At 44.4% G+C, this 17530-nt stretch overlaps 1 protein-coding gene across 1 annotated transcript in view; it reads right to left on the bottom strand.

Moving 5' to 3' along the window:
* Positions 1 to 17530, bottom strand: part of CSMD2 (CUB and Sushi multiple domains 2) — a 261846-nt gene that overhangs the window by 234502 nt on the left and 9814 nt on the right. Inside the window, 1 exon segment of the mRNA XM_063177637.1 lies at positions 2264 to 2480. Coding sequence (XP_063033707.1) covers positions 2264 to 2480 — 217 coding nt within the window.

Raw genomic sequence — 17530 nt, 5'->3', positions numbered from 1 at the left:
GGAAGAAAGCAAATGTCCAAGGGAAGAAATCAAGTATCCACCATGCAGGAGTTCATCCTTCACTTTGCTGAGCCCTCTCCAAGTGCTTTCAGATCTTTAGAAATCCCCCTCTTTATTTGCCCCCTTAATTCCTAATTATTAATTAAAAATTATTAATTACTAATCCAGAAATGCCCATGGGAAAAAAAGCAAATGTCCAAGGGAAGAAAACAAATGTTCAAGGGAAGAAAACAATTGTCCACCATGCAAGAGTTCATCTTTGCCCTCTCTAAGTGCTTTCAAACCTTTAGAAATCCCTCTCTTTATTTGCCCCCTTTATTCCTAATTCCTAATTATTAATTAGAACTAAAACAAATTAGAAATTATTAATTACTAATCCAGAAATGTACAAGGGAAGAAAGTAAATGCCCACCATGCAAGAGTTCTGTCACTTTGCTGAGCCCTCTCTAAGTGCTTTCAGACCTTTAGAAATCCCCTTAATTTGCCCCCTTTATTCCCCTTTCCTGCCCTAAATACACTCCATTTCCTGAGCTCACAGCTGGAACATTCCCAGGTGGATTTTGCTGCTGGTTCCACCCCCAGCTCACGTTCACCTGCCCAAACTCACCTGAATTTCACCAGGGAGGCAGAGGGGGAACATTTTCTGCCTCCTCACCCTCCCTTAGTGCAGATCCCCAGCTCACACTTGGGAGGTTCCTTTCTCCTACTTTTATTTACAACCAGAATATTCCAGTGAGGATCTCAGAGCAGCATTAACTTCTCACCACACAAAGTTTCCTGAGCTGGATTTTACCCCCAAATTTTCCACCTTTCCATTATCCCCAAAGCAAAGCACTGAACCTCCTGATTAAACCACCCAGGTCCCATAATTAAAGTGATTCTCAAGCACAGTTGCCAAATGAGGAGATGATTTATTTGCATAACTGAAATAATCTACATAAAGAGCTGATTTCCACCAGGGTGCAGCTCAGATGTTCCACTCGGGTCAGACAAGACACTGAGGTCAATGGATTTGTCCTGAACTCGAGGGCTTTGAAGGAAAATCCATTTCCAGGGCTGCAGAATCCTGCATTCAGAATTCCAGGGATTCAGAGCCTGGATGCTGCCACAGCAACACAGCAAAATCAGCCTCCCACAAAACTTTCTTTTACACTGGGAGCCTCACTGGAGAAACCATGGGGAGTTTTCCTATAGTGGATTTGTCTTTCCAAACCAGCTGTGGGAGGTAAAACCAGCACTGGGAAAGAAAAGAAACAATGGGAAGGATTCCACTCCATTGATGAATGGAAAAAGAGATTTGATTTTACAAATAAACTTTAGGTTTGCTGAGAAATGAACACTGAAAGGTGAAAGAAACAACGGGGAAGAAAAACCCCTAAATTCTGTAAGAACTAAAAATTCAACGGGAGGGTTGTAGATTAGAGGGGAATCTTTGGGATCAGGTGTTGTGGGAAGTCTGAACCTCTCAAGTACCTCAGAAATGGGGAAAAACCCCTGAATTCCATCAGAATTAAATATTCAAAGGGAGGGTTGTACATTAGAGTTGAATCTTTGGGATCAGGAGTTCTGGGAAGTCTGAACCTCTCAAGTACCTCAGAAATGGGGAAAGAGAGAAGGGAAATGCAGCTGGGAAATTGGGATAAAAAGGAGGCCGCATCCTTTAAAAATTGGAGAGATCCCAGGGGAATGCCCCATGGCCTCTGCCTTTATTGGAATAAAGTTCCAGGACTCCTCTGTCTCCTTTTTGGCCACAAACCTCTGCTGTTTGTGGATTAATTCTCCTAGCACTACTAAACTGGATTATTGAACACTTCTCACCGCAATGAGATCCAGCAATGGGAGGGAATGCAGCCCTGTCCTGCTGCTGGATGCACTGGGGGTTAAGGACCAGCCCAGATGTTTTGGGAAAACCCACAAAGGCTTTGGCAGAGCTGTCACCGAACGCCACAATCCATCCTCCCATCCAGGAGTCTCCTCTGGACTGAGGGAAGCTCTGTGCACATTAACTCTGCTTCCCTCCTGCTCCATTTCCTAATTAACTCCTCTGGATGTCTGGGACGAGCCTGGCTAAATCATTACTGTCAGGAGTTCAGAGAAACATTTCAAGCCTTATCAAGAGCTAAGAAATCAAAACAACTGTAAGAACTGCTCATGGAGAAACACTCCCAGTTTATTGCAGCATCAACAATCCAAGGGCAGATTTAATCCCAGTGGCAGGAAGGGGGGAAATGTTGATAAACATCACTGTAATGAACAACTGTACCTCGTTCTCAGATTGCCCTGCTCAGGCAGCCCATCGTAGATGGATAATACATCAAAATCTTCCTCTAATGCAAAGGACTGGAAAACGAGCTGTATCCTGTTCTGCTCCTCAGCAGTGATTGTCCACGTGCAGTTTGCATAATTGGGGTATCCATAGGGAAAGCCTGGGCTCTGTATTGTCCCGTTTGGGCCCTGCAATGTGTGACTGCAGTTCTGGGCTGCCAAGAGAAAAAAAACACAAAAAGGCACAAAGTCAGAGGTGAGCATTGAATGTTGTCAGCATCCCAACAGAGCACACAGGGCTCTTCCCACTAGGAGAAATAGAGAAGAGGAAAATCTGAGGATGGAGTTTTGGCCTCCTCCCTGCAGGGATGTGGAGCCCAAAGCCCCAGGCACACCCTGGGCTCTGCTGCCCACAGAGCACAGCTGTGAGCACAGCTGGATTATTCACAGCTGCAGCCTGGCCCTGGGGACAGCTCCTTCCTCAGGCACCCTTCCCCAGCCCAGCACAACACCCAGAGCTCTCCCATCACACCCTGGCCATTTGGGATTGCACCCTGCCAGGTGCCAGGCCCTGCTGGGGCACAGCACAGGGACAGTGACAGAGCAGAGCGTCCCCTTCTCACCCAATTCCAGGGACAATGCCACAGCTGGTTCTCTCCTTCTCCCCCAGTTCCAGGGACAATGCCAGAGCTGATTGTCCCCTTCTCCCCCAGTTCCAGGGACAATGCCAGAGCTGATTGTCCCCTTCTCTCCCAGTTCCAGGGACAATTCCAGAGCTGATTCTCTCCTTCTCCCCCATTTCCACCTGGCCACAGGCAGAAGAAGGGCTGAGTGTGCAGGCAGTGCCACATCCCTCCCTCACCCTGAGAAAGCAGAAGGGACCCCAAGGAGTGCCAGGCTGAGCCACCAAGGTAGCCTCAAACCTGTGAAATCACCTGCATGGCCAAAGGTCAGCCACAAACCTGTCCTGACTCCAAAAAGAGCAGGACACAGTGCAAGGTTTGACCAAACAAACCATCCTGTGTAAGGTGCCCTCCAACCCTTCCTGGGAATGGCTCACTGGAACAAAAAACAGCAGCAGCAGCACTCACACCCCTGTCAGACCTGATGGGGGCACACAGGGCAGAAATCACTGGCCAGACCCTGCCTTGGGGGACTGCTGGCTCCTCTCAGGTTTGTGCTCCTCATTCTGCCTCAACACACAGAAAATCTTCAGTCAGTACCTCTGAGGAGCTGCTGCAAAGCTGCAGAGAACAAAACTCCCCTCATGTAACACCAGAGAAACACCTCAAACCTCCCTGAAATCCATTTCCCTCCTGTAACACCAGAGAAACACCTCAAACCTCCCTGAAATCCATTTCCCTCCTGTAACACCAGAGAAACACCTCAAACCTCCCTGAAATCCATTTCCCTCCTGTAACACCAGAGAAACACCTCAAACCTCCTCCAATCCATTCCCCTCCTCTCACACCAGAGAAACACCTCAAACCTCCCTCAAACCCATTCCTCCGGAGGCACAAAAAACTCGCTCCAAACTGCTCCAATCCTCATTGCTTTAGACTGGACCAATTCCTCCACACAAAGCCAAATTCCAGACAGCTGAAGGGTCAACCCCATGGCCCAAAATCTGAGTTTCACCTTTATCCCCTGAGCTGCTGCTCCAGCTTTTCCCACCCATGCTGCATTGTTTACCCTGCTGATGGGGACAACAGAGGCTTTCAAGTCGAAATGCATTAGAGTAGAAATTACTTCTTTGATTTCTCCTTGCTTTTTTTTTTTCCTTCTTTTTTTCTCAAAGGCATTTGCACTTCTGAGTGCCAAGCAGCTACAGGTACAGAGCTGCAGAGTGGTGCTCATTAAAGGCAATTATAATTAGATTGACCTACTTTGGGTGCAAAAAACGCTCCTGTGGAACTTCTCCCTGCAAGACAGAGTTTTATGAATCTGAGACAGCCCATCCTATTTACTACCCAGGGAATCTTTTTGTAGCACGTTTATTGGATCAATGAGAGGCAGGACAGCCCCACAATCCACCAGGGATTAAAGTGAGGGAGGCACAGGATTCCTTGTCTGGAGTATTTTGCATTTCTGTAGCACCTGGCTTTTTGTCACTACCCAAGAGACGAATCCGCCTCCCTCCTCCACTTGGGCTCCATTTCTTTTGGGGAGTTCACTGGAAAAGCTCAGTGCCAGAAAGCTGCACAGGAGTGGGAATATTCCTGTGATCACACAGGAGTCAAATGAAGCCCAGTTTGGTTTAAGAACCAAAGATCCACGAGCTCTGTTCTCCAATTCAGTCGAATCCTTTCTCCAACCTCAGCCACGCTCAATAAGCAGCAGGGGGATATTGAACTGTCCCTCCTGCTCATTTTTATTTTAATCATAAGTTCATCAGAACAATTTAAGGCAAATGGGAAATTAAAGAGGCTGTATCTCTCAATTTCCCGATGGTGTAAAAGCTACCAAGGCTGCACAAAGCTCAGGAAATAAATTCAAGGTCACAGACACCATGTTCCAAACACTTCCAAGGTCATAGGGAAGCTCCAAAATCCACAAACTCAGCCCATCCTTCCCCAGCCAGTGCCTGTGCCACAAATGGACATAAATCTATCTGAAAGAACAAATAAATAATAGAAAAATAAGGCAGAGTTTTATGATGTATCCAATCAATCTACTGAAATATTTGCATGTTCACGACGTTGACCCAGAGGTGCTCTGGGCACAGATAAAAGAAAATTGCTTATTGCAAACAAAGCACAGCTTTGCAAAAGCTGCCAAACTGGGCAGTAATATATTCTGTAATAGCTGTAATAGCAGAGGACTTCATTTATATTGGACATTGCTGGAAAAAGTCATCAGGCAGGGAAAGAAATCCGGGAAGCTGAGGGAATTTATGTGTTCTATCATTTGCTTCCAGGTCTGAGTTAGTTCAGCTCATCCTTGACTGACAAAACCTTATCTGAAATTCAAAATTTCTCCTGTGAAGATTGCAGAAACAACTCCCTTTATCCCTTTGGCCCAGGAGCACAAACAAGCAGAAAGATATGAAAGGGCAGCGCCGGTGCCTGTGCTGCGCAAGTTCCAGGTGGATTTGGGGTTGACAGAGGACAAAATTCTCCCAAAATTTCTGGCACTTTCTTCCCATCCCAAAGTCTGACAGGAGGAACCTTCAATTCCTCCCCCAGGGATGGGAATGCTGCATCATCATCCCCCATAATCTGAGGGGTGCTCCTGGGGGTGTTCCAGCTCCTCATCCCTTCTCCATGGGCTGACATTCCAGAGGGTGGGACCCCCTGGGCTCATCACAGGGATGGGTTTGTGGGCATTTGTCCCATTTGGGAGGGAGGAAAACCAGAGCTGAGGCCAGGCTGGGCTCTGCCAGCACCTCCTCTCAATTCTGGAGAGTGCTTTGCTGGGAGTGGGGCCCTGAAATGAATCCCTCAGCTCTGCTTTGGGGCAGGAATTGCAGACAAGGACGAGGGGTCACTGAGGGCATCAGCATTGAGGGGATCATCATTTAGGGGATCATCACTTAGGGGATCATAATTTAGGGGATCATCATTGAGGGCATCATCATTGAGGGCATCATCATTTAGGGAATCATAATTTAAGGGATCATCATTTAGGGGATCAACATTTAGGGCATCATCATTTAGGGAATCATAATTTAAGGGATCATCATTTAGGGGATCATCATTTAGGGCATCCTTATTTAGGGGATCACCATTTAGGGGGTCATGATATAGGGCATCAATATTTAAGGCATCATCATTCAGGGGGATCACCATTTACAGAATCATCATTTAGAGAATCATCATTTAGGTGACCACCATTTTGGCATTGCCATTTAGGAGATCAACATTTAGAGGATTATCATTTAGGGCATCATCATTGAGGGCATCATCATTTAGGGGATCATCACTGAGGGGATCATCATTTAGAGCATCATTATTTAGGATATCATAATTTAGGGAATCATCATTTAAGCCATCATCATTTAGGGGATCATCACTGAGGGAATCATCATTTAGGGGATCATCATTTAAGGGCATCACCATTTAGGGGATCATCATTTAGGGGGTCATCATGTAGGGGATCACCACTTAGGTGATCACAATTTACAGCATCACCATTTAGGAAATCATCATTTAGAGAATCACCATTTAGAGGATCATCATTTAGGAGATCATCATTTAAGGAATCATCATTTAGGGGATCATCATTCAGGATCTTCACGGGATCATTTAGGCTGGAATGCACCTCCAAACCCATTGAATCCTTTAAGGAAACCCACAGCACTTTGCGTTTCTTTATCTGGGACACCACCACTGTAATTCACCGCTGGTGACTCCATTTCTCCATTTTTTCACACATTGGTTCAACCACATCTCCACTTCCAAGAGTTCTTTTGTGCAACAGGCACTCTCTGAACAACCCCCAGACTAACTGGCTTCACCCTGGGCTCCTCACCAGGGAAATGATGGAATATTTACTCTGCACTACCCTCACAGAAGAACTGCAGTTTGTAACACAGAGTTTAATCCACATGGTAAAAAACTTAACGTGACCAGACACTGCAGTGAAAAATAAATATCAGCAGAGCAGAGGAGAGCTCCAAACCCCCCAGGCTTCAGTGTGGGGCTGCCATGCAGAGAAAGGAAGGGTGGCAGGAGCAGGAACCACATCCTTGTGCTCCAGAGCAGAGTTCTTTTGACAGGACAAGCTCCAGGAGTGGAGGCAGAGACTCGGGGGAGGTTTTATTTCCACTGTAAATCCAAAGCCATCTCGACACATGAGCCAGCACTGTTCTGGTGCCAGTCACTGCAGATTTAGAGGGACCCTGAAGCAGCTCCAGAGCTCAGCCCAGTGTCCCAGAGGTGGCAGTGTGACAGTCACTGCACCCTGACCAAACCCACCAGGAGAAACGGGAGATTCAGCCATGGTAGAACACTCACAGCAACAGGATTTTTGTAATTCCTTTCAAATAAGCAACACAAACGAGCTGCCCTGGCGGCTGCTCCCTCCCAGCCCTGCCTGACAGGGAATTCCAGCAGCTCCAGACTGAGATAAACCTGAACATCCAAAATGTGTCACTACAAACCTCCCCCTCTGCCAGGAGGTAAACAACAACAACAACAACAAACAAAGGCGTTTTCTGATGTGACAAGTGCAAAGGAAACCAGTGGGGAAAAATCATCTTCCACCTACTTGCAATTCCTTAAACTTCAATCCCAGGCCAGATCCAGGGGGGTGTAGAGCAAGGAAGAATTGTAGCTGTTGGTTTACACCATGTTATTATCCAGGCAGTGCTTGAGAGAGAGGGAGACTGAATTTATCTCTGAAGTGCTTCCTGAAATACAAGTCGCTGCACTTTGTTCCTCGGCAGAAACAAAATCTAATTTAGCAAACGCTGATGCATGGTCACTGCACCATTCAGCAGGAACAAATATCAAATCATGCACAGTGCCTTGCTCTCAGCAGCATCATTTATGGAGGATCCATGGCTGCCTCCTCCCTAATGCAGCAGTTTGGGGTTTTGCCATTTGCTGTAGTTACTGTTACTCACACAGAAATGCTGTTATTCCCTGTTGTTCTACAGCCCATTCCACAACCACAGGCACATAAAAAAAACCTTTCCCCAGCAAAACTGAAATGCACAGGCAAACACTGAAACACCAGGGGCAAACCCTGCTTGTCCAGCAGCCCCTCCAAGGTTTGCTCACCTCACCCCTGTCACAGACATCTTTTATGGAAAATCCTTTCCTTAGCATTTTTCCTCCTGAGAAGCTAGGAGGCCTCAGGAACAAAATGCAAACATTGATTATCTGCTGCTGTGGAATGCAACAGGTGCATCTGGGTTTGGTCTCGTGTGGTTGTTTCTAATTAATGGCCAATCACAGTCAGAGAGTCCGAGCCACAAACCTTTGTTATCATTCTTTCTTATTCTTTTCTTAGCCAGCCTTCTGATGAAATCCTTTCTTCTATTCTTTTAGTATAGTTTTAATAGAATATATACCATAAAATAATCAATCAAGCCTTCTGAAACATGGAGTCAGATCCTCGTCTCTTCCCTCATCCTCAGACCCCTGTGAACACCATCACACACCCCAATGCTCAGAGCTCTCCAAACCCACCCACACCAACCCCTCACTGTCTGCACTGCCTCCTAAATAGGAAAAACGTTCCTGTGGCCATTGTTTAGTGCTGTGCATCATTTACCAGTGTCAGGACATCCCTCTGGCTGCCCTGGGTGATTCCAGACCCTGGCAGGGGGCTTAGAGCCATTGGCAGGGAGTCACAAACACCTCTGCCTTCAATTTTAGCCCATGGAAACAATTACCAACTTTGTGTGAAGATTTACAAGCCGCAAGAGTTTGAGTAGAATGATAGCAGAGTGATAGATAGAGAAAGAGAATTTATTGCTCCATTATCAGAAGAAATGAACTTCTTCCTGCCTTGCTCAGCCCTGAAGATGCTGTTAGGATTCAGAGGAAGAAGCTGACACTGACCAGACAGAATCCTGTGTTTGAATGGAATTTATGCATCATGTATGAGGTGTATGAATATGCAACAGGCTGTTGCTTTTAAGGGTTAATCCTCTGTTAAAGTGGGTCCTTTTTTGGGCTTATTTTGCCCAGAAAGGGTACCTGGACTGTCCAAAACTCTTTGTTTTTATTGTCTCATATTGTCCTAAATCCTAACTGTCCAAATTTTTATTACTCTAATTATAGTCCTATTTTTATAACTTTAATTCCTATTTTTTTTAACCTTAATTCCTATTTTTATAACTTTTATTCCCATTTTTATAATTTTATTACTTTTAAAATTTTAAAAAAACAAGTGCTTGGTGCTTTTCACGCCTGCAAATCTGATTCCTCCACACTTGATCAATGGGAGCCTTGCTGCCCTCAGGATTCACCTTCTCCGAGCTGGAGCTTAACCTCCAGCCTCCTATCAAAGCCTGCTGGGTAATAAATAATGCAGAGTCATTCCATTAACTGTAACTTCATCAAAAGCCCGTGGATCCAAGAGCATCATCAAGGGGATGATTTCCATCTCAGATAGAGCCTGAGCACGGGGAGTGATGAGCTGGGCAATGCAAGGGCACCAAAAAAAAAAGTGCATTTCAGCTGAATTCAGCTCTGCCAAGCCCAGAAGAACCACCGTGATTTTTTTTACGATTTTCTAAGCCTTCTGATGTTTACATTCTTGTAACAAATTTTCTCACACACTCCCTTCCTTTCCCAATCAAAAATGTTGTCCTGGACAGTTATGAAAATTTCCTACACGTTTGGGATTCTACAGAAGCCCCAACTGAGCCACCACACACCTGAAAACCACACAGGGAAATTGAGTTTTCCTCCCTGCCAGGAGGAGGGGAGGTTGGATATTGGGAAAATAACCTGATTTTCCTAATTAGGAGGAGGTTCAGGTTGGATGTGAGGAAAAATTTCTTTTGAATTTCTTTCTTTTCTGCAATTGCTCCAGCCCAGCAATTCCTTTTTCAGGCCTTCCCAAGCAGGAAGAAGAGGAAAAAAAGATGCAAAACTCATCCCTAGTGCGCTCTCCCTTCCTTTCCCAATCAAAAATGTTGTCCTGGACAGTTATGAAAATTTCCTACACGTTTGGGATTCTACAGAAGCCCCAACTGAGCCACCACACACCTGAAAACCACACAGGGAAATTGAGTTTTCCTCCCTGCCAGGAGGAGGGGAGGTTGGATATTGGGAAAATAACCTGATTTTCCTAATTAGGAGGAGGTTCAAGTTGGATATGAGGAAAAATTTCTTTCAAAAGTCCAGGAAAAATTGAGGAAAAAACCCCTGAGCTTTCTGCAGGCAAACCAGCAAATTCCTCTGTGCTGGACCCATCTAAGCACAGGTGTGTCTGTGCTGTGACAAAAGTGAATTTATTTGGTGCCTTTGGCATGAGAACAAGGGACATTGGTTCTGCCAGGCCCACTGATTTCCACAGAGCTGAAGGAGTTCAGACATTCACAGCCCAAAAACCCCAAGCAAACAAAAAACCTGAGCACCCCGGGAAGAACAACGCTTGAAAAATCAAATTAAGCAGCCCCAGTTGATAAGACTTTAAACACAATGCCAGGTTTCTGCCCTCTCCACTTCTCAGCAAATCCATTTCTTGGTACACATGTTCCACATTTCAAGTCTGGCCCCTGTGGCACTGCAGCAGCTTCAGATTCAGGTGAAATCCTGGAGTTGTGTCACACAATTCACCCCACACCCCGAGCACAAAAAAACCAAAAAATTCATCCACAAACACCAGAGATTTATGCCCAAAAAGGAGACAGAGGAGTCCTGGAACTTTATTCCAAGCAAGGCAGAGGCCATGGAGGATTCCCCTGGGGTCTCTCAGATTTTTGGAGGACGCAGCCTCCTTTTTACCCCAGTTTCCCAGCTGCATTTTCCTTCTCTCTTTCCCCATTTCTGAGGTACTTGAGAGGTTCAGACTTCCCAGAACTCCTGATCCCAAAGATTCCCCTCTAATGTACAACCCTCCCTTTTAATTTTGAATTATTATGGAATTTAGGGGTTTTTCTCCCATTTCTGAGGTACTTGGGAGGTTCAGACGTCCCACAACACCTGATACAGAAGATTTCCCTCCAATGTACAAGCCTCCCTTTTAATTGTTAGGGAATTTAGGGGTTTTTCCCCATTTCTGAGGTATTTGAGGGGTTCCAACTTCCCAGAACACCTGATTCCTAAGATTTCCCGCTAACGTACAACCCTCCCTTTGGATTTTTAATTCTTCCAGAATTTAGGGGTTTTTCCTCCCCATTGTTTCTTTCACCTTTCAATGTCTAATTTCATTTCTCAGCCAACCTAAACTTTATTTGTAAAATCAAATCCCTTTTTCCATTCACCAATCAGTGGAATCCTTCCCGTTGTTTCTTTTACCTCCCAGCAGACCCTCAGCTTGTTTGGAAAGACAAATCCCTTGTTCCACTCAATAGGAAAACTTCCCTGGTTTGTGCAGAAAGCTGCTGGGGGTGTTGAAGGAAGCCTGAAGGGCAGAAAATGAAGGAGCAGGGTTTGGAAACCTTGCTAAAGCCGCAGCATCAGGGTGGTTCATCCCAAATTTCCATGGCAGAGGCAGCCCAGGCTCAGGTGCTAAGCACAGGCACACAGGGAGCAGCTCCAGCTCCTCCTGACAGGGCAACCATCCCCTGGAATCACCTGCTCAGCTCCAGGAATCATCCCAACATTCAGCCAGGAAATTCAGACATCTCCTCCTCCAGGGATGTCATTTCCTTCCTTCAAACCTTTCCCCTTCCAGAATTGTCTCTTGAGCAATTTTGGCTGCTCCTCTCCACAGGATGATAAACCCAGGAACTTCTGGAGCTGTTTCCATCTCCAGACATTCCACAGGCATTGCCCAATTAATGCACGTGAAAAATGCCAATCACTTGTTTCGAAAATTTTAATAGTTCTAAAATGGTTATAAAAATAGCAATATAATTAGAGTAACAAGAATTTGGACAATTTGGATTAGGACAATATAAGACAATAAAAACAAAGAGTTACAGACAGTCCAGGTACCTCTTTCTGGGCAAAATAAGCCTAAAAAAAAGGACCCATATTAACAGAGGATTAACCCTTAAAAACAATAACCTGTTGCATATTCATACACGTCATACATGATGCATAAATTCCATTCAAACACAGGATTCTGTCTGGTCAGTGTCAACTTCTTCCTCTGAATCCTGACAGCAAAAACAGTTCATTTCTTCTGATAATGGAGCAATAAATCCTTTTTCTCTGAAAGATTTAGGTGTCCTGTGGCTGCTATCTGCTGCAAGTACCTCATTCCTTTCTTTAAAAAAATATCCCACATACATCGTTTCTATTTTAACATTTTGTTACAACCTAAAACTCTATTTAACACACTACTTAAGGGAATTAATCCAGCATCACTTTCTAACACAACACATACAATATTCATTCCAATATTTGCGAAAAGCCAATAAAAAATTTTCATCAAATTTTTCATCAATTTTTCAGAGTTTTCATTTTTCATAAATTTTTCAAAATTTTCTCCTTTTTTTTGTCTGTTTTTCATAAAATAGGCATTTTTCACAACGCAGATTCTGGGGTGAGGAACAGCCCCACTGGGAATTCCCTCTGTGGCCTCTCAGCTCCTCCAGTGCTTTTGAGGATTCAACTTCAGAATTGCTGAATGCTTTGCCTGGGATGGGACCTCAAAGCTCCTCTGCACTTTTCCTGTCAAACCAAGATTTATCCTCCAAAAAAATCTGGTTTAAGATGTGGCAAAGCCACTGAGATGGGAGCTGGGATGCTCTGACTGATCCCCTTGGTGACACATTTGTGACAAATGCCACAAAACCAAACCCAAGTTCACAAATCCTTTCCAAAGGAATTTCAGAGCCCCAGGTTTACAAATATTTTATAATCCTCTGGAGCCTTCCTAACCCCACCTGAGCTGTGCAGCCAAATTTCCTTTATAAACCCCCCCTGGGCAAGTCTCCACTTATTTTACCATCTCAATATCCTTAAAAATCTCGTCCTGAAAGTCAGAGCCTCAATTAAAATGTTCAGCCTGATCCAAAACCTTCTGAAAATTTTACTGTTATTTTCTCTCTGAGATGAACACAGCAAAGATTTCATTTTTTTTCTCACCTCCACTGCAGATATCTGTAAAAATGACACAGATCATCTCAACCCCCAGTTGAAATAAAACTCAGAAAACAGAAGGTAATTTGATGAGAAACTTTTTTTCCCAGTGTCTGCAAATGGACTCCCACTCATGTGCAGCATTTTTTTACCCAGTCTCATTTACAAGGTGCTAATTATTATCGCCAAAACAAATTTTTTCAATTTGTATTTCAATTATTTTGCGGTAAAATAATATTTGCATTTAAATGGTTTATCCAGGGGGCTCGAAGGCATTTTCGTCTCGGGTGTTAGGATTATCTCAAAAAAAAAAAAAAAAAAAGAAAATAAAAATTGAAGAAGGTGAAGGAAGATTCAAGGTGAAATCCATCTCAAGTCATAGGGGAGCCAAAATTAAAGAATTCCTCGTGAAAATCTTTCATTATTGGTCTCTTTTTGTCACCATTAAACACTTAAAATTCCCTTTGCCACTGGAGCTCTGTGTCCAGCTGTAAAATTCAATGTTCCCTCAAGGCCCAAGGGAGATGTTGGGCTCCAAATCCCAACTCCCTAAGAATTTCCAAGCCCTCAGCCCTTGGAATTCTCCCAGTATCAACAATTCCATCCTTTGATATTGGAATTCTCCCAATATCAACAATTCCATCCTGATGGTTTAAAGGGAGCACAGTGGGCAGAGCTCCTTTAGAAGCAAATCTGCACTGGAAAGTTCTTCTTCATCTGAGGGAGTTCCATGGGGTTTCTTCCCCCTTCCCACCATGTTTTGGATTCTAATTTAGAATTTTACACATCAATTCATGAACCAGCTTGTATTTTCATGCTTTTTTTTACTCCCTAAAAAGCCCAGAAGTTACACAAATCCCCTTTTGGTGCTGGCAGAGAGGCCACAGACCCTTTCCATCCCTCAGGGACCCAGAGGAGCTCTGCAGCAGCCAAAACAGAAGAAACCACTTCGCCCACTGCCATCCCCAGCATCTCACACCTCCAGATCTGAACTAAATTAAAAATATCACTCGGAACAAGGCAGAGACTGCACTTATTAAAAGCTCTTCACTCTTGCACCACCATCCTCGTCTCCCCACGCTCCGCGAAGTGAAATGTTCTGTGTGTTTACAAGTGCTCTGAGACCTTCCAACAAAAACCCCTCTCTGTGCCAGGCAATTGTATTACAGCAGCTCACACTTGTGTGATTGGATTTGAATTACAAAAGGAGTCCAACAGAAAGCAATTTCTCCTGGGAATTTTTGTTAGGGGTATAAATCCAATTTTTACTTGATTCCGTTAACAGCACTTTCATATTCACTTCCTTTAAGTATTGCAGCACTTGATATTTATTACCTAATGCCTCCTTGTCACCTTGAGCAATCAATGAAAGTCACCTGGAGTTGACAGTACAGAGGAAAGTTAATAAATAAAAGTTAATAATTCACTTCACCCAATGAGCCAAAAAAACAAGCCAGTCACATGCCCCAAAGAATAATAGATACAGAAGGCTCCTAGCAGATTATCTGGAGAAAGAGTGAAACATTTCAATTATAATGATTTTTTTCAGTTCATTTAGACCTGAGTTTCACATTTGCAATGGCAAAATCTCAATTTTTATTTCAGGGAATGGTGGAATGGTTGGGAGGGGATGTTAAAGATCAGATTTCAGGGCACTGAAATCTGTCAGCTCTGTTCAACAAGGGATGTCTCTCTGTCCAAACAGGATTTGGGAACTGATGGATGCTCTGATAGCCCAAAATCAGAATTTTTTGGGGCTGTTTTGACCCAATTTAGAGCCAAACACTGATTTTCCATGACTTGTACAACTTCAGCATCCTGTGTCCTCTCCACCCCTGCAGAACCACCAGAGAAACCCAAAACTCCTTCCTATTAACATCACATTGTGTTTTATTTTTCTCCCGCCTCCTCCATCCATTTAAAACCTCATTTTCACCCACAGACATATTCCACTTCATCTTAGTTTTCAATCCCCAAAGCAGATCAATACCTTTCTTCTTCAATCTACATAGCTCTCAATCAAGGAGCTAACAGGGGGTGAATTGAATCGACTTCTACGTTCAAATTGGGGATTTTTTGTCAAAAGTCTCATTTGTTAACTGCATTTCATGGAAGAAAAAAGGCAAAAAACTGCCTGTAACAGCCCTCCGTGTTGGACTCCTGGGTAAAAAAAGGTCATCATTTGTTCTCTAATTTAAGATTGGGAAGTGCTCCCAGGAGGAACAAATGACAGAGCCTCCCCTAAGCCGGCATTTGAAAGCCAGCAAAATGAACTTGCTCTTGCTAAATGAATTTGGTTAATTCAGTAGGAAGAAGTGCAGGTGTTTACCAAGAGGTGACAACAGCAGGGGCCTTGCAGGGTTGGTTTTTCTGCCTTTAATCTTGCCCAGGGTGAGAACCAGCCCTGCCTGTGCCTCTGGAGATGGGCCCTGGGTCAGTGAGACAACAGGGCCAAGTTAAAAACAGGATCCTGGAATGGTTTGGGGTGAAAAGAGACCTTAAATCTCATCCATTTCCACTCAAAAGAGACCCAAAACCTCATTCCATCATATCCGAAAGAGATCTTTAACCTCATCCCATCCAAAAGAGACCTTAAATCTCATTCCATCCAAAAGATACCTTAAATCTCATCCCATCCAAAAGAGACCTTAAACATCATCCCATCCCACCCAAAAGAGACCTTAAATCCCATCCCATTCAAGAGACCTTAAATCTCATCCAATCCCACCCAAAAGAGACCTTAAATCTCATCCCATCCCATCCAAAAGAGACCTTAAACATCATCCCATCCCACCCAAAAGAGACCTTAAATCCCATCCCATTCAAGAGACCTTAAATCTCATCCCATCCCACCCAAAAGAGATCTTAAACCTCATCCCATCTCATCCCATCCAAAAGAGACCTTAAATCCCATCCCACCCAAGAGACCTTAAACCTCATCCAGTCTCATCCACAAGAAACCTTACATCTCCTCCCTTCCCACCCAAAAGAGACTGTAAATCCCATCCTATCCCATCCAAAAGAGACTTTAAACCTCATCCCATCCCACCCAAAAGAGACCTTAAATCTCATCCCATCCAAAAGAGGGATATATTGGGAGGTTAATTAATTCCAATTACAGCTTCAGCTAATGAAGTCATTGACCCCAAGTTTGCTCCCCTAACTCACTTTTGTTTCCATCTCTTGGGGCCTGAGGTGTCCTTGATTGCCAGGCCTGGAGAGGAATTGTTGGGTTTAGTGGTTTTGAGGTTTAATTTTGAGGTTTTGAGGTTTGCATCACTTCCCTAAATATCTCTCATGGCAAACCATGACATTGTGTCTGCCCAAAATGGGAAAGCGTCAGCTCACACTGTGTATGGAGTTTAGGGTTATAAACTAAAGAACTGCAGGATTACAAATATATGAAAAATAGAAAAACCAAAATCCTAAAGCATCTCAGGGACAAAAGTCCCCACACAACGAGGGACAAACTCCCCATCCTTCAAACCCTTCATAATTCCAGCAGGTGAACCTTATTTTAATATTAACAACCCAAGTGGTGCTTAACTTTAATGAGAGCCCCTTGGGAATGCTGCTGACAGCTGCCCAGTGTCCAGGATTGTGCCTAACCTTTCCCTAATGGAGACAAAACAACAATAGAGGGATATAAACAATATGCTGTGGGATGCAAGGAGCATCTTTAAAAATGGCATCACCTCTGGAAAAGCACCAGCTCCATTATCCTCCTGCAGGATGGGATGTTTTCCTCCCCTTCCCAGGAGGAAATGGATTTTTCTGGGTGTTATTATTTGGTGGATAAAGGGGAAAGGGAACATTGAATTGTGCCTTTTGTCAGAGGAGAAATGAGCTGCAATTTTCTGTACCCCTGAGTTTAGCAGCTCTCTACAGCCCCTGCAAGGTGCAGAGCTTCCCCTGCCCATAGCAGTGAGAGGAGGGGAGAATTCTGATGGAATTTATGGATTTAAACACATGGAAAGTGAAGGATTGGGGACAGGATGTGACCCAATGTGAGCCACCACACCCCAGCACAAAGCTCCTCAGCAAACTTCCTAAAATCCCGTTGCTCCTGTTCCTAAAATCCCATTGCTCCTGCACCTAAAATCCCATTGTTCCTGTGATTAAAATCTCATTGCTCCTGTGCCTAAAATCCCATCCTCCTGTCCCTAAAATCTCACTCCTCCTGTCCCTAAAATCCCATTCCTCCCATGCCTAAAATCCCACTCCTCCTGCACCTAAAATCCCACTCCTCCTGTGCCTAAAATCCCATTGCTCCTGTGCCTAAAATCCCACTCCTCCTGTCCCTAAAATCTCACTCCTCCTGTCCCTAAAATCCCATTCCTCCTATCCCTAAAATCCCACTCCTCCCATGCCTAAAATCCCATTCCTCCTGTCCCTAAAATCCCATTGCTCCCATGCCTAAAATCCCATTCCTCCTGTCCCTGAAATCCCATTCCTCCTGTCCCTAAAATCCCATTCCTCCTATCCCTAAAATCCCATTCCTCCTGTCCCTAAAATCCCATTCCTCCTGTCCCTAAAATCCCACTCCTCCTGTCCCTAAAATCCCACTCTTCCTGTCCCTAAAATCCCACTCCTCCTGTCCCTAAAATCCCATT

This window comes from Melospiza melodia, chromosome 27 (genome assembly GCF_035770615.1).
Source record: "Melospiza melodia melodia isolate bMelMel2 chromosome 27, bMelMel2.pri, whole genome shotgun sequence".
Classification (NCBI taxonomy): domain Eukaryota; kingdom Metazoa; phylum Chordata; class Aves; order Passeriformes; family Passerellidae; genus Melospiza; species Melospiza melodia.
Note: the sequence above shows the minus strand (reverse complement) of the source record. Positions and strands in the feature narration are given on the sequence as shown.